Source organism: Mastigoproctus giganteus, chromosome 8 (genome assembly GCF_048544385.1).
Source record: "Mastigoproctus giganteus isolate SK-2022 chromosome 8, ASM4854438v1, whole genome shotgun sequence".
Taxonomy (NCBI): Eukaryota; Metazoa; Arthropoda; class Arachnida; order Uropygi; family Thelyphonidae; genus Mastigoproctus; species Mastigoproctus giganteus.
Genome location: NC_143582.1, coordinates 53,051,623 through 53,064,911, shown reverse-complemented (window position 1 = coordinate 53,064,911; position 13,289 = coordinate 53,051,623). Strand labels below are relative to the sequence as shown.

The window sequence follows — 13,289 nt, the reverse complement described above, 5'->3', positions numbered from 1 at the left end:
TCAACTAAATAGGAAAAAAAATTGGAAAAAATAAATATACGAGCAAATATGTTTGACTGGGGTTTATTTCTCTCCTTGACTGGTATGGTGAGATTAATATGTTTAGGATTATGTGTTATTATAAGAATTCATTATATTTGATCTTACCTTATTGCATCCTCTTTTTCTTCCTGCAGCTGAAGGATATCTCTGTCGATCTTGGTTTATATGATTGCCAGTATCAGTCAATAACAGGACATAGTATATTCTCAGCTGACAAAAACTGCATTCATCCTTTAATTGGAGGATCTTTAGAAAAGCAGCAAGAGCTAAAAGTGAAAATTTCTAAGCTAGAAAAAAACATTGCTTATCGGCCATCATCCATATTGGTATGTTACTTTGTTTTATTTTTAATTTAAACCGCCAAAAAATTTTAAAATCTTCACTCATCAGAACAATTTGGAGGAAGATTTAGTGAAGATTTATAAAACTCTCATTGAATAAGATTTGCAACCTTTAAATTTCAGAAAAGCAGAAGAAACTTACTATTATATATAGACATGATTGATTTAAGATTAATGATCCCCTCTTTAAAAATGAAGGAAAAGAAACATATCATAATGTCAATACTTACATTAACAAATAAAAATAAACTAGCTGTACCCATTGAGAAAATTTAGCAATTGGTAGTAGAGTTTTCCTCTAGCTTGCCCAAAGAAATGTGGTGCGTGTTTTGTGAGGAGCAGATAAGCCAATATGTTCCATTTCCTTTCTAATTTCTTTTATCTGAGGAAACAAATTTTCTTTCATTTCACCATTTTTCTGATTATTCAAAATGTGCACGTTGTATAACAATTTCACACATACAAAATGTAGTACAGTCTCTGTAATACTTCTTTGAAAAAGACATTTTTTATATTCATGTGCCCTTCTGGTAACCTTGTTTTAACATGCTGGAATGAGCCATTGGCACATGTTAATTCAGGGTTAGTAATTGAAATTCCGACTCGATCAAATATTTGCCCTTGACTTTTATTTATAGTGGGCAGGAGCAGCTGTGCGTAGCAGATGCTTCTTGATTAGACCTGGGTTCGAGCCCGTGACCACCAAATACGGAGGATGCAGAGAGGTCAGGCAATGACCACCGCATATCCCCAGAGCAATATGGCCTTAGTTGCTAATGCTCCTAAAAACCAAATAACAACATAACAACATTTTATTTATAGTCATTGCAAAAGCCAGCCGAATAGGTATCTGCCATCTCTTAAATGAGAATTGCAAAGTCAAATCATATGGAGTCAAATCTACATGCAGTAAACGTACCCATTTTCCTTTAGCTTCTTCTGTTATTATTTCTAGATCCAAACAATTCTGATGCATAACTTTGACTATAAGTCTCATACCATTGATCAATCCTTCTCAAATTGCCATATTCCACAGTAAAATAAAATCATCCCCAACTTTTTTACACTCAGAATGTAAGACTTGACAATGAACACGTCTTTCTCTAAGTATGCTAATACTGTGACTAATTAATAAACCTTTCGGATCCTTAAATGCATGTTTCTTCTTTGCTGCAAGGTATGTTCAACATGACCAGTCAGAGTAGCATGGCAGTGTAGCGGGGGCTAAGGTAGGCAGCACTAGTAGACAAAACTGGCTCTTTCCATAAAATAAAACTACAGTAAACCCCCGCTATTCGCGGTATCTGTATTCGCGGTTGCTGATTTAATATAAAATGAAACCTAAAAAAATGTGAATTTTAAATTGCCGTGAACATTTTCCGCCATAAAAAAACATGGGCGTGGCTAAAATCATCTTTCCCGGTCAAAATAGCGCTCAGTGGGTGGGGGAGAGGGGTGACAAAATCATGAGCGTGGATGTTTCTCGCTAATCCTTGTTCAGTATGTGCTATGCGCTTGTCATGGAAGGTTTCATCGTTTGCATTTAATTTATATGCTTATAAATTGAATAAATTTATTAATTTATAAATTAATATGCTTACAAAAGTGAAAAATCTACCGTTTTGCAGTGTGTTAATGTAAACAGACTTTTCGAGTGTGTTAACGGAAGAAAGTGACTTTATTGTGGACAAATTCTTTTCTAACCCCCCCTACAAAAATATGGCTATGAATAACAAGGGAATTGTGAAAAGATCAAAGATAGTGATGACATTACCGAGTAAAATTCAGTTATTAGACAATTTCTAATGGTGAAAGTGTCTCCTCTGTGGCAAAACATTATAAAAGCAGTCAATGGTACGATCAATCAAGAAATCGGAAGAAAAAATCCGCGTAGTGTCCGTGAAAACGCACTAATTGCTTCAAAAATTTGCTCTTGTAACTCGTGATGTTAAATTAGAAAAAATGGAAAATGCCTTAAATCTGTCGATAGAAGACCGATCTCAAAATAAAATTCCCTTAAGTTTACTCATCATTCGTGAAAAGGCAAAACACCTTTATCAACACTTTAGCGAAACTGGTGATAGAACTGGCAGGATAAGTTTTTTTAACTAGCAGAGGCGCTGGTTTGAAAGAGTTGTTTGAAATTTCTAGTAAATATTATATTTAATATTATCTTAATATTATTTAATATTGTTTCTTATTTTCATTTCGATGCTTTATGCTTGCATTTCACTATGTACTGCATATGTACATAGTCATATTATGAAGGTACATATAATACATACATGACAAAATTTTAGACTAGTTTTTCTTATATATTTCATACTTTGGAACGGAACCCCTTTATTACTATGGGAGCCATAACTCAGTGTTCATGTTTTCGGTATTCGCAGCATTTCTCAGGAACGTAACCCCGCGAATAGCGGGAGTTTACTATATTTGGAATTTTTATATTTTCCCATTTTTCTGCACACACAGGAAGAAATATCTACAGTTTGAGACCACTTTCAGCCTGATCAGTTAGGCCTATTGTTCACAATGGACGTTTCAAGAAAATGGCTTCTGTATTAATATATAGATTATATGCAAATATGAGAGAGAGAGAGAGAGAGAGAGAGAGAGAGAGAGAGAGAGAGAGAGAGAGAGTGGTGTGCGTACTGTGTTTTATGAAGTGTGCACTGTTAGCTGGTAATCGGGTGATTACCAGCTAAGAGTAAATTATTCATCAATATCAGTTAGACCTTAAGAATGAGTCTGCACAGAATAATGCCATTTTTCTCATTTAGAGCAAAAAATTTAAATCAGGCTCTTAATTATATTAAAAATTATACTTTTAGAACATTGCTTTAAGTTTTTCCATTGATGTATAATAGGAGGCCTTCTTTCATTAATTAACCCTCTTGTGAATAAACAAATTTTTTTTTCCCAGATGAGGGCAAATGGTGTGTGTGTGTGTGTGTGTGTGTGTGTGTGTGTGTGTGTGTGTGTGTGTGTGTGTGTGTGTGTGTGCGTGTGTGTGTGTGTGTGTGCGTGTGTGTGTGTGTGTGGAAGGTTCATAATAGTTTAAAAAATCAGCATAGGAGGGTACAACCTTTTAACACAATTCGAGATAATATGGGCTTAAACAAGCTAAAATTGACAAATTTTTCTTAAAATTTTTTTGTTTGAAGAAATTTTATCTTATACAGGTTGACCATCACTAATCTGGCAGCGTTGGGACTTGTGGGGTGCCGGATCACTGGTGGTTATTTTAGCACATACATTTTACCCAAGAGCTAACTACCTCCTTCTACCTTTAACACGTTGACTGCCAAGCTAGTTTAAGAAAAAAATTCTCCAGGGGCCAAAAAATATTTAGTAAATAATTTGATTAGTAATTCTAAAATAAATATTGTAATAATGTCAGTGTTGTCGTTTTTTCGCTTAAAATATAAAAAAAAAGTCTTTTTTTTTTTTTTTTTATATCTCATATATGTGGCCAACATGGCCACATATGTTGGTTAATTTATTTCTTGAGAAGCCTTGTTGGCCACATATGTGTGTGTCGCTATTACGGTATACATATGAAGGTCATTTGTGATTAGTTTATTGCACGCACGGCGAGCGCTGCAATAAAACTAATTACGATAAAATGAACTCTCAAACATCACAATAAGGTTGTCAGTATTGTTAGAGATTTTGTGAACACAGATTCGTTAGTGCGCTGTATTGTCCTTCTTATTGTGTTGTGTTTTCCACAAGTTTGTATAAGTGTGTTGTAAAAAAAAAAAAAAAAACTAAAAAGGGATGGCTAAAAAAAAATTACTAAGATAAGAGGAATTGCTGGAATTTACAATCAAGTAGAGTTAAACTTCTCACAGACACACCACTGTCGAGTTTTTTCAGAAGTTAAACTTTATCTGTTATGGACAATGTACAGTGTTTGAGCTTTACACCACGAGAGGCACTTCCTTTATGCATTGGAACCATGGCTGGGGCTAAATGTGAGCAGGTTATAATAATAAATGCAGAAAAACAAGTGGGAATAGCTTGCCAGTGTTTATGAGTTCACGCCAACAGTTGATGCTGCAACCAACTGCACCAAAACAGTAGTGGTGGCATGTCGGTGCGCCGACCTGGGAAATTTGAAATTATGTCCAAATTAGTGATGGAACCAGATTAGTGATGGTTGACCTGTATTTCACAGTAATGTCACTCAAATGTTTGGCTCAAAAGAGTAAAAATTTTAATATTTAAGATCATTTATGCATTTTGTTTTTCATTTTTGTAGCCTTCAAAATTCTTTTAAAAAAAAAACCTGTTCCTGTTGGCTTATGTTTTGTCCAGAAACTCACTCATATTTAATTTATATAAACTAAATTTAATTATTTTTGGTGGCTAAAATGTTTGTTCTATTTATTTGTGGTATGTCACCTTGTTCTTCATAGTAGAGATCAGGAATATTAGAGAACAAATAACAATGATGGGTTTTTTCAGTGCAGCATCAGAATGTCACTGCACTGATTCAGTATCAGAATCATTTGAGAACTTAAAACAAATTCTTTATGAAGAGCAAACATATAATTCACGCAGCAGTGCAATCTCAATTTACAGGTTTGGAGTGTACTTTGCCTTTTTTATTAGAATTTTATTTCATAATAATAATATAAAAATCAGTTGACTGAATTGAATTAATTTTTAAGGGTGTTTGAAAGCAAGCTTGACGTGATTTTTTTATTGATGTAGGACATCACACTTCATCATAACTAGGCCTGAATAATATAAAGTATTAGATCATACAGTTAATCTCATCAACTGTAAGAAGTTATGGGCAATAGGTTGTCTGATCTGAAGGCAAGCCAAGAAGGAATCCTGAGTCTTTTTTTGCTTCAAACATTAACAGAACACTGATTCTAGAATAATATGGGGAAAAAATTATACAGGTTTCTGCCACGTTTCCTACCACAATTTCTCCAATCATCTCTTGGAATAGGCAAGAACTCTCAAACCCTCTGGCATGCGCTTTAGCAAAAATTTTGCCTAAAGAAAAACTTTTTCTAAAGTGTTAGTAGCATCAGCATACTTACTGGTATTTCAAAAAATTAAAAACTCCATAGAACAGTGTCCCATTAATGTACAATCTGCTTTCCTCCTTCTCTCCTTCCATACAACTAGCTTCTTTAATATTCTAAACATTTTCATTGCATTAGTAAAAAAATTTTCTTACTTCATGGCATCGTTACACTGTTTTAATATTTCTTGTTTTACTGTAGCTTGCTAAAGATCCGACTAATCCCTATAATTATAGGAATTAATGGGAACTTCTCATCCCCTCTCTGCATATATTGAAACAAACATCTCATACTGGTCTGCATGCATATATAGAAGTTATTCAAGACTACCTGACAGCATGGCACAGTTGTTGAGCTTCACTCTCTTTGTCGGGAAGCCTGCTTATATATGTGAAGATTTTCTCCAAAGTTATACCTGCCTAACTCCTTCCTCCTGAATGAACATTTCACCCAGGAGGAAGGGGTTATGCAGCAATCAGTACTGAGTGTCACCCTTAGAGTTGATTTTGTTACTTCCAAACACAGTTGAAACTTATATTTATGCTATTGATCTCTATTTTCTGCCATTCCCAAAACAAAAGATTGATTGAATGGTAGCTGCAAATATACTTGAATGTATTTTAGACCATTTTAAACTGCAATGGTAGGCTGTCCAAAATGGTTGTTATCATTTCTCACAGCTGAAAACAGTTGCCATTCACTTTTGTAGACAATACAGGACCTCCCCATGGAAAGCTACGTAAGTCAGAATTTCCCCCATGCTTGTGCAGCACTTGCAACTATGCTCACTGAATTGATTGAATCAAAAATGATTCAATATTTCAAATCAAATCTGAATTGAATCAAAAAAGAAATGTTCGACAAACATGTGAATAGAATTGTTTATTGGATTTATTCAATTTTTTATTTCATATGCTGGAAAAATTACAAAAGCGTGCAATTTACAAAAATTTCAAAATTATAAAATTACAAAAAAAAGAGAGGATATAGGCATAATGTCCATAAGTTTTACCTCTCAAGCATCATTGCCAGAATCGATGTCTTCAGCTGATAAATATGCCACTTATAAGTAAGGAATGTGGAAATTTAAAAGGGGTCGGCCTCTCAACCTTACAAAAGAACATTAATGGATGACTGGGCGGTGTCTTTTTCTTTTCATCGTACATTTCTTTCTAGCAAGCAAGCATATCATTCACCCCTCTGTTAACTTTTAAGAATCGTTCGCTGTCAGGATCCTCTTCTGAAACCTCACCATTGCCGATGGAATTTCACAAAATGCCATTGCCACCTCTCTGGTGATGAAGCGTCTCAGCTCCTCATTTGGTTCATCTTGAGCTTCGTCAGCATTTTCTTCTTTCACTATCGTTGTCTGCAAGTCAATAAGTTCTTCGTTAGATAATTTTTTCTCTTCTTCCTCTATTAACTCCCACATGTCTTTGGCATCAACCTCTAACTGAAGTAGCTCTTCAACCTTTACAATCTTATCTGTAACATCTTCATATGATTTGTCTTTTTCAAATCCTTCGAAGCCTTTTACGTGTCGTGGGCATATTTTCTTCCATGCACCATTTAAACAACTTTTAGCAATTTCTGCCCAGGCCTTATTTTTAAGATGCCATGGTAAATACAGTATTATAAAATTTCCAAAAGTCTCTTAACGTAAAATTTTTCTTATCATCTACTGCAGACAATGCCTGAGAAAATGTTGTGCGTAAATACAGATCAAAGCTGCGTTGCATGTCCTCCCTGGACAACATGTTTCCACATAACTCCTTCCAAATATTTAATAGATTATCCATAGACGCTGAGAAACTTTGCAAGGACAGAACCTACAGATCTTCCATTCTTGCAGACATGTATGCCTTAGTCAAGCTCTAGGTGGACTCTCTGTGATGTCGCACCATCCACGCTCCGATGTATCCGTATGCACTTTTATTTGTTGTAAATTTATGTTTTTGTATTTGTTGTAACTTTGTTTTTGTATCTTCACCAGTGGCTGTTTAAGGCCGTATATTGTATCTGGATCTGTATTCAATGCATTTGTCTGTATTTTATGTCTTATCTCTATATGTAACTCATGTCCTCTAGCTGCACAGCTGTAAAGGGACATTTCTTTGGAAATAAAAAAAAAAAAATAGTATGCTTTTAAATTCGAAATAAAACCCTAATCCATAGGTTGGATGAGTGAAGTCATGTTTGGCAGTAGAAATATTACTCAGGTTCGAATTCTTGCAAATATTGCAAAATCTTGAAAGGATTTTGCAATATTTTTCAACCTCAGAAATGAAGTAGCATTTAAATCAATCCTCAAAGAGAGATATTGTTATCCATGCTCTCTGATTCAATCGGAAATGTGCGAGGAATTCTAGTAGTGGTTTTCATCTGTAATCTCCCACTGCATTAGCCCTAAGCAAGAGCGTTGCCCTCTCTTTTGATGCCTTGAAACCTGGCATTGTATTTTCCTGTTTGGCAGTGTATGTTCGATCCGGCATTTTTTTTTTTTCCAATACAGAGCAGTCTCATCAACATTAAAAATTTGCTGCATTGAATAGCCGCCTTCATCAATAATTTTTTCCAACGCATCACAAGATTTCTCTGCAGCTGCAGATTTGGCACTGGTGACTTCACCACATACTTTAATGTTGTGGAAACGAGCGCGATGCTTGAACCTATTAAACCACCTATTGCTTGTCATGAACTTGGGTTAGGATTTGCCATATCTATCCTTAATATCTTTATAAATACTTGTTGCTCTTGCTTGAATGGTCTTTAGACTCAGGGGCACTCGCTTCTGAATCTGATTTTTGATCCATATTATTAACAGCTGTTCCATCTTCGATATAGTACCTGAACGCTGTTTTGTGATTGCTGTTGATCTTAAGTGCGTTGATCCTTTGACATGTTCTTTTATATGTGCACTGTCCTTAAAATAGTATTCACTGTTGAGGCAGTGAGACCTAATTCACTTGCAACAGATGACAAACTGTGTCCTGCTTTTGAATTAATCATCTTCATTTCTAAATCAAACTTTGTTTTGTTTCCTAGCACTTCCACCACTTGCACTTTTCGTTGGTTGCTTTTCATCATTGTAATACATAAATAGGAATGAAGCGACATTTCTGAAAATTTGTTTTTTATATGATTGACGATTTCAGTGAAGGGGAACACATTTCACCATAATAGCACCGTTTCACTGTTTTCCTACTGGATGCAAAATATGTTTCCACAATTTTTTTAAGTTTGCACCAGCTGGGAAAAACTGACGTAAAGTCAAATTTTCGTAAGTCAGGGAGTTCCTGTATAAGCTTCTTGTGGATCCTGATCTTCAAATTTCCAACTTCCTCATCTCTGTCATTAATGCCAGTTGATTTCTAGGATTAATCTTTAACAATAAATTAAATTTTTAGATAATTTTAAAAATGTACATGCTTCCTCTCTCAAAAAGTTGAACATACTCAGAATTTTATGTCCTGTTTTGGAGAGCAGATCCACCTCCCTGCTTCAGTGATCTCATCTAGTTTATTGAACTTCTATCTATGATTCAGCCAGAAAGAGTGTACTTTGCTAGCTTGTACACTCTTATATTCAAAACAGTGCATCGAGGATTGCATTTTGTGCCTTTAGAACATCACCAGCACATAGTCTTTACGTTGCTGCTCATAAGCCACCATTGCTTCTCTTTAGGAAAGATGTATGCAGTCAAAATACATGTTCGAGGGGCAACCGGTGGGAGTATTACTCTTTATCTGATTATCAGCAGTGATTATTTGTGCATTAAGAATTTACAGATAAAGGAACCACTGAGTGGCAGTGATCAGATTGACTTAACGATTTAACTACCATCAGAGGTAAAGGGAGGGGTATTTGCTTTCTTAAGGGTGACTATAGTGGTCTCAGAGATTTTTTAAATTCTATACAGTGGGACCAACTGATTATTATTATTGTTGTTGCTCTTATGTATTATTTCTCCCTGATTGGGGGATTCCACTCCGTGATGGGTACTGCTACCAAGTACACAGGGTGGTTGTAATGTCTGGTGTTACTGTCGGTTGAGTTAATCTCTGACTATCCTACAGGTGTTCAGGATTTCGACTTTCTGAAGTTCCTTGTAGGTGTTCTCTGGGAGACCTATTGCTGCTAGGCTGCTATGTAGAGTGTTTGGTACCGTAACAGTGGTTGACACAATGATTGGGATGGTTGATACTTCTTGCATATGTCACATTTCCTTGATCTCATGTCTCAGGTTCGTGTGTGGCGCCTCCGTAGCCAGGTGGGAAGGAGCAGAAGTGCATAGCACACGCGTCTTGATTAGACCGGGGTTCGAGCCCATCACCACCAAATACAAAGAATGTGGAAAGGTCAGGGAATGACCACCGCATATTCCCGGAGCAATATGGCCTTAGTTGCTAATGTTCCTAAAAACCAAATAACAACAACAACAGGTTCGTGTACTTCCTAATTTTTTCCTCATGGGTTTTCTGGACATTGCTAGTGTTCGGTACCGCTATGTCAATCATGTAGATAGCTTTTTCCATCTTGTCCACAAGGGTTATGTCCAGTCTGTTGTGCGGGATGGTCTTATCCGTTATTATGGCGCGGTCCCAGTACAGCATGTGGGTTCGGGTCTCTAGTACTGCCTGGGGTTCATACTTGTAGTATGGTATACTTTCTTTGGTCAACTGGTATTTCCTTGCTAGCTTCTGATGTATTATCCTGGCTACCTGGTCGTGTCTATGAGTGTACTCAGTCTGGGAGATCGGCTTGTACCCTGCGATGATGTATTGGATTGTTTCCGAAGCCAGGTGGCATCGTCGACATGTGTCATCTGACATTTCGGCCTCCTTTGCTATGTATTTTCTCTAGTTTCTAGTGTTGATTACCTGGTCTTGGATGGCCAGCATGAATCCTTCAGTCTCAGGGAAGAGCATCCCGCTTGTGAGCCATGCATTGGAAGCAGTGTTATCGATGTGATCTTGATGGAGGTCATTGTAGTGTCTGCCATGGAGTGTCTTCTTTGCCCATCTTTCTAACTTCGTTTCTTGTACCATCTGGGTGGGAAGGGTGTCCTCGCTTAGGTTGAGTGAGGTATACCACTCCACCAGGTCATCTTCCTTATGACCTGGTGGAGTGGTGCTGTGTTTTTCTCGAAGTACTCCTTCAGATTAACTATCGCTGTTTTCTGTTGTTCTATCAGGTCTATCGAGCCCCTTCCACCCTCTCTCCGAGGTATTGTTTTTTTCTCTCCACTGCTGACTTCGGGTGCTGTTGGCCACTCATGATCATCATTGTCCTTGTCTTTCGCATGATATCTTCTAGCTCGGTGTTACTCCAATCTATGACTCTGAATCTGTTATGTTAGTACTGGAGCTGCATAGGTGTTTATGGCTTTCATTGTATTCCCTCCGTTCAGTTTTGCTTTCAGCAGGCTTCTTAGTCTCTGATGATATTTTTCTGTCAGGCACTTCTTGAAGGTGCGTAGCTAGGTGGGAAGGAGCAGAAGTGCATAGCACACGCTTCTTGATTAGAGCTGGCCAAACCTCATATGACAGCACAACAAAACAAATGGCCCTCAGTCCCCAGCAGCTTTCACTCCCCCTCTTACGGCAGCGAGACGATCAGAGTGGAAGCAGAGAGTGCTAATAATCTCTGGGTACGACCAGGCTGCCGTGCACGGAAACTGAACTTGGCCTGTTATAACGTAAGATCACTCATCGGTGAAGACAGGATATTAGAGCTGGAAGAGGAATTAGAAAATGTGAATTGGAATATCATCGGTTTGGCTGAAACAAAAAGAAGAAATTAATCACTTATAAGTTTATCAAGTGGAAATCTGCTGTACACCAATGGAAACAGTGAAAGGAGTGAAGGTGGAGTTGGGTTTCTGGTCCATAAAGATTTAAAAAACAATATTTTGGAATTCAAAAGCACATCACCAAGGGTGTCAAGACTAATACTCAAGATTTCTAAGAGATACAAGCTAAAGGTTATAATGGTTTATGCACCAACATCGAGCCATGATGATGAAGAGGTTGAAGAAATGTACACCGAAATTGAGAGTCTTCTAGATGAGCAGAAAACCCACTACACTATTATTATGGGGGACTTCGATGCTAAGGTTGGAAAAAGAGAAAACAGCGTAGAATGGAGTACTATAGGAAATTTTGGAATTGGTGAAAGAAATGAAAGAGGTGAAAGACCTGTGGAATTTGCAGATTCTCAAGGACTGTCAGTAATAAACACTTTTTTCAAGAAAAGGGTGAACAGAAAGCGGACATGGAAGAGTCCAAATGGATTAACAACTAATGAAATCGACTTCATCCTCACTAACAGAAGATATATTGTGAATGATGTTACCGTCCTGAATAAGGTAAATGTTGGAAGTGATCGCAGAATGGTAAGATGTGCACTTGATATAGATGTAGGAAAGGAAAAAACTGACTCGAGTAAATAATACAAAGGTCTTTGAGATAACAGAAGAGGAGAAAAAGCAGTATGTACTGGAACTTAAGAACAAGTTTGAGCTTCTGCAGACTGCTCAGGACCAAGATATCGACGAGGAATATTATAACTTTCTGAAAGTGATAAAGCCCAAAAAACCTATAGGGAAAAAGAAATCCAAAGAAGAAAAAATTGGTCAAGAAACACTTGTCATGATGAACCGAAGACGACAAATGAAGAGCAAGAAAAACACTGACAGGGAGAAAATTGAGTATGCTGAGTTATGCAAAGCCATTAGAAAGAGACTCAGAGAGGACGTAAGAAGATTTAACACAAGAAAAGTAGAACAAGCATTAAGGGAAAACAAAGGATTTAAATCAGCAGCCATGAGCAGTAATACAGAAAGACAAATGATACCGAAACTGAAGAATAGCAATGGTGTACTTATAAACAGCAGAGAGGGCATAATTCAAATAGAAGAAGACTACTATAGAGAATTATACAAGGAGCGAGGGAATGTGCCAGCAGTGAGGAAGATGGATTGCAAAGTAGCAACACATATGACATACCCAATATTCTTTCTGATGAGGTAGAATATGCATTGAAGGAAATGAAGAATCAGAAAGCCTCGGGGGAAGGTGAAGTTACTGTAGAGTTGTTAAAATTGGGAGGAAGAGACATAACACAGAAACTCTCAAGGCTCTTCACAAAGTGCATTCGAAAAGGTATGACGCCTAAGCAGTGGAATAATGTAATCATAGTTTTGCTGCATAAGAAAGGAGATAAATCAAAAATTGGAAATTATAGACCAATTAGCTTGTTATCCCACATCTACAAGTCGTTCACAAGGGTCATTACTAACAGATTAGAAAGAATACTTGATGAGAATCAACCAAAAGAGCAAGCTAGCTTTAGGACAGGATTCTCAACTATGGATCACCTTCACGTAATATCACAGCTAATGGAGAAAGGAAAGGAAAATAAAACACCATTATGCCTGGCATTTGTGTATTATGAAAAGGCATTTCACTCTATACAGCATAAGGCAATGTTTCGGGCACTAGAAAGACAAGGCATAGATACCCCACATATTATGATTTTGAAGAAAATATATGAGAGTGCTACCTCCTTTATTAGACTAGACAAAGACAGTAGGAAATTTAAAATTGAGAAAGGAGTTCGACAAGGAGACACAATACATCCGAAGCTGTTTACTGCTGCCCTTGAGGAAGCTTTCAGAAGATTAGACTGGTCGCAGAAAGGAGTCAATGTGAACGGAGAGTACCTAAACCATTTACGATTTGCAGATGACATTGTGGTCATAAGCCACGATCCAAAAGAATTAGAGGAAAATCTTAATCAGTTATGCACAGTTAGTAAGGATTTAGGACTAAAGATGAATATGGCTAAAACAAAA

The 13,289-nt window shown here is 37.0% G+C and overlaps 1 protein-coding gene across 1 annotated transcript in view; it reads left to right on the top strand.

Annotated features, from left to right (window-relative positions):
* LOC150081532 (midasin) overlaps window positions 1-13,289 on the top strand; it is a 1,449,634-nt gene that overhangs the window by 1,036,038 nt on the left and 400,307 nt on the right. The window contains exon 60 of the mRNA XM_090380238.1: window positions 177-368. Within this exon, the coding sequence (XP_090236364.1) occupies window positions 177-368 (192 nt within the window). The remainder of the gene's footprint in view (window positions 1-176; window positions 369-13,289) is intronic.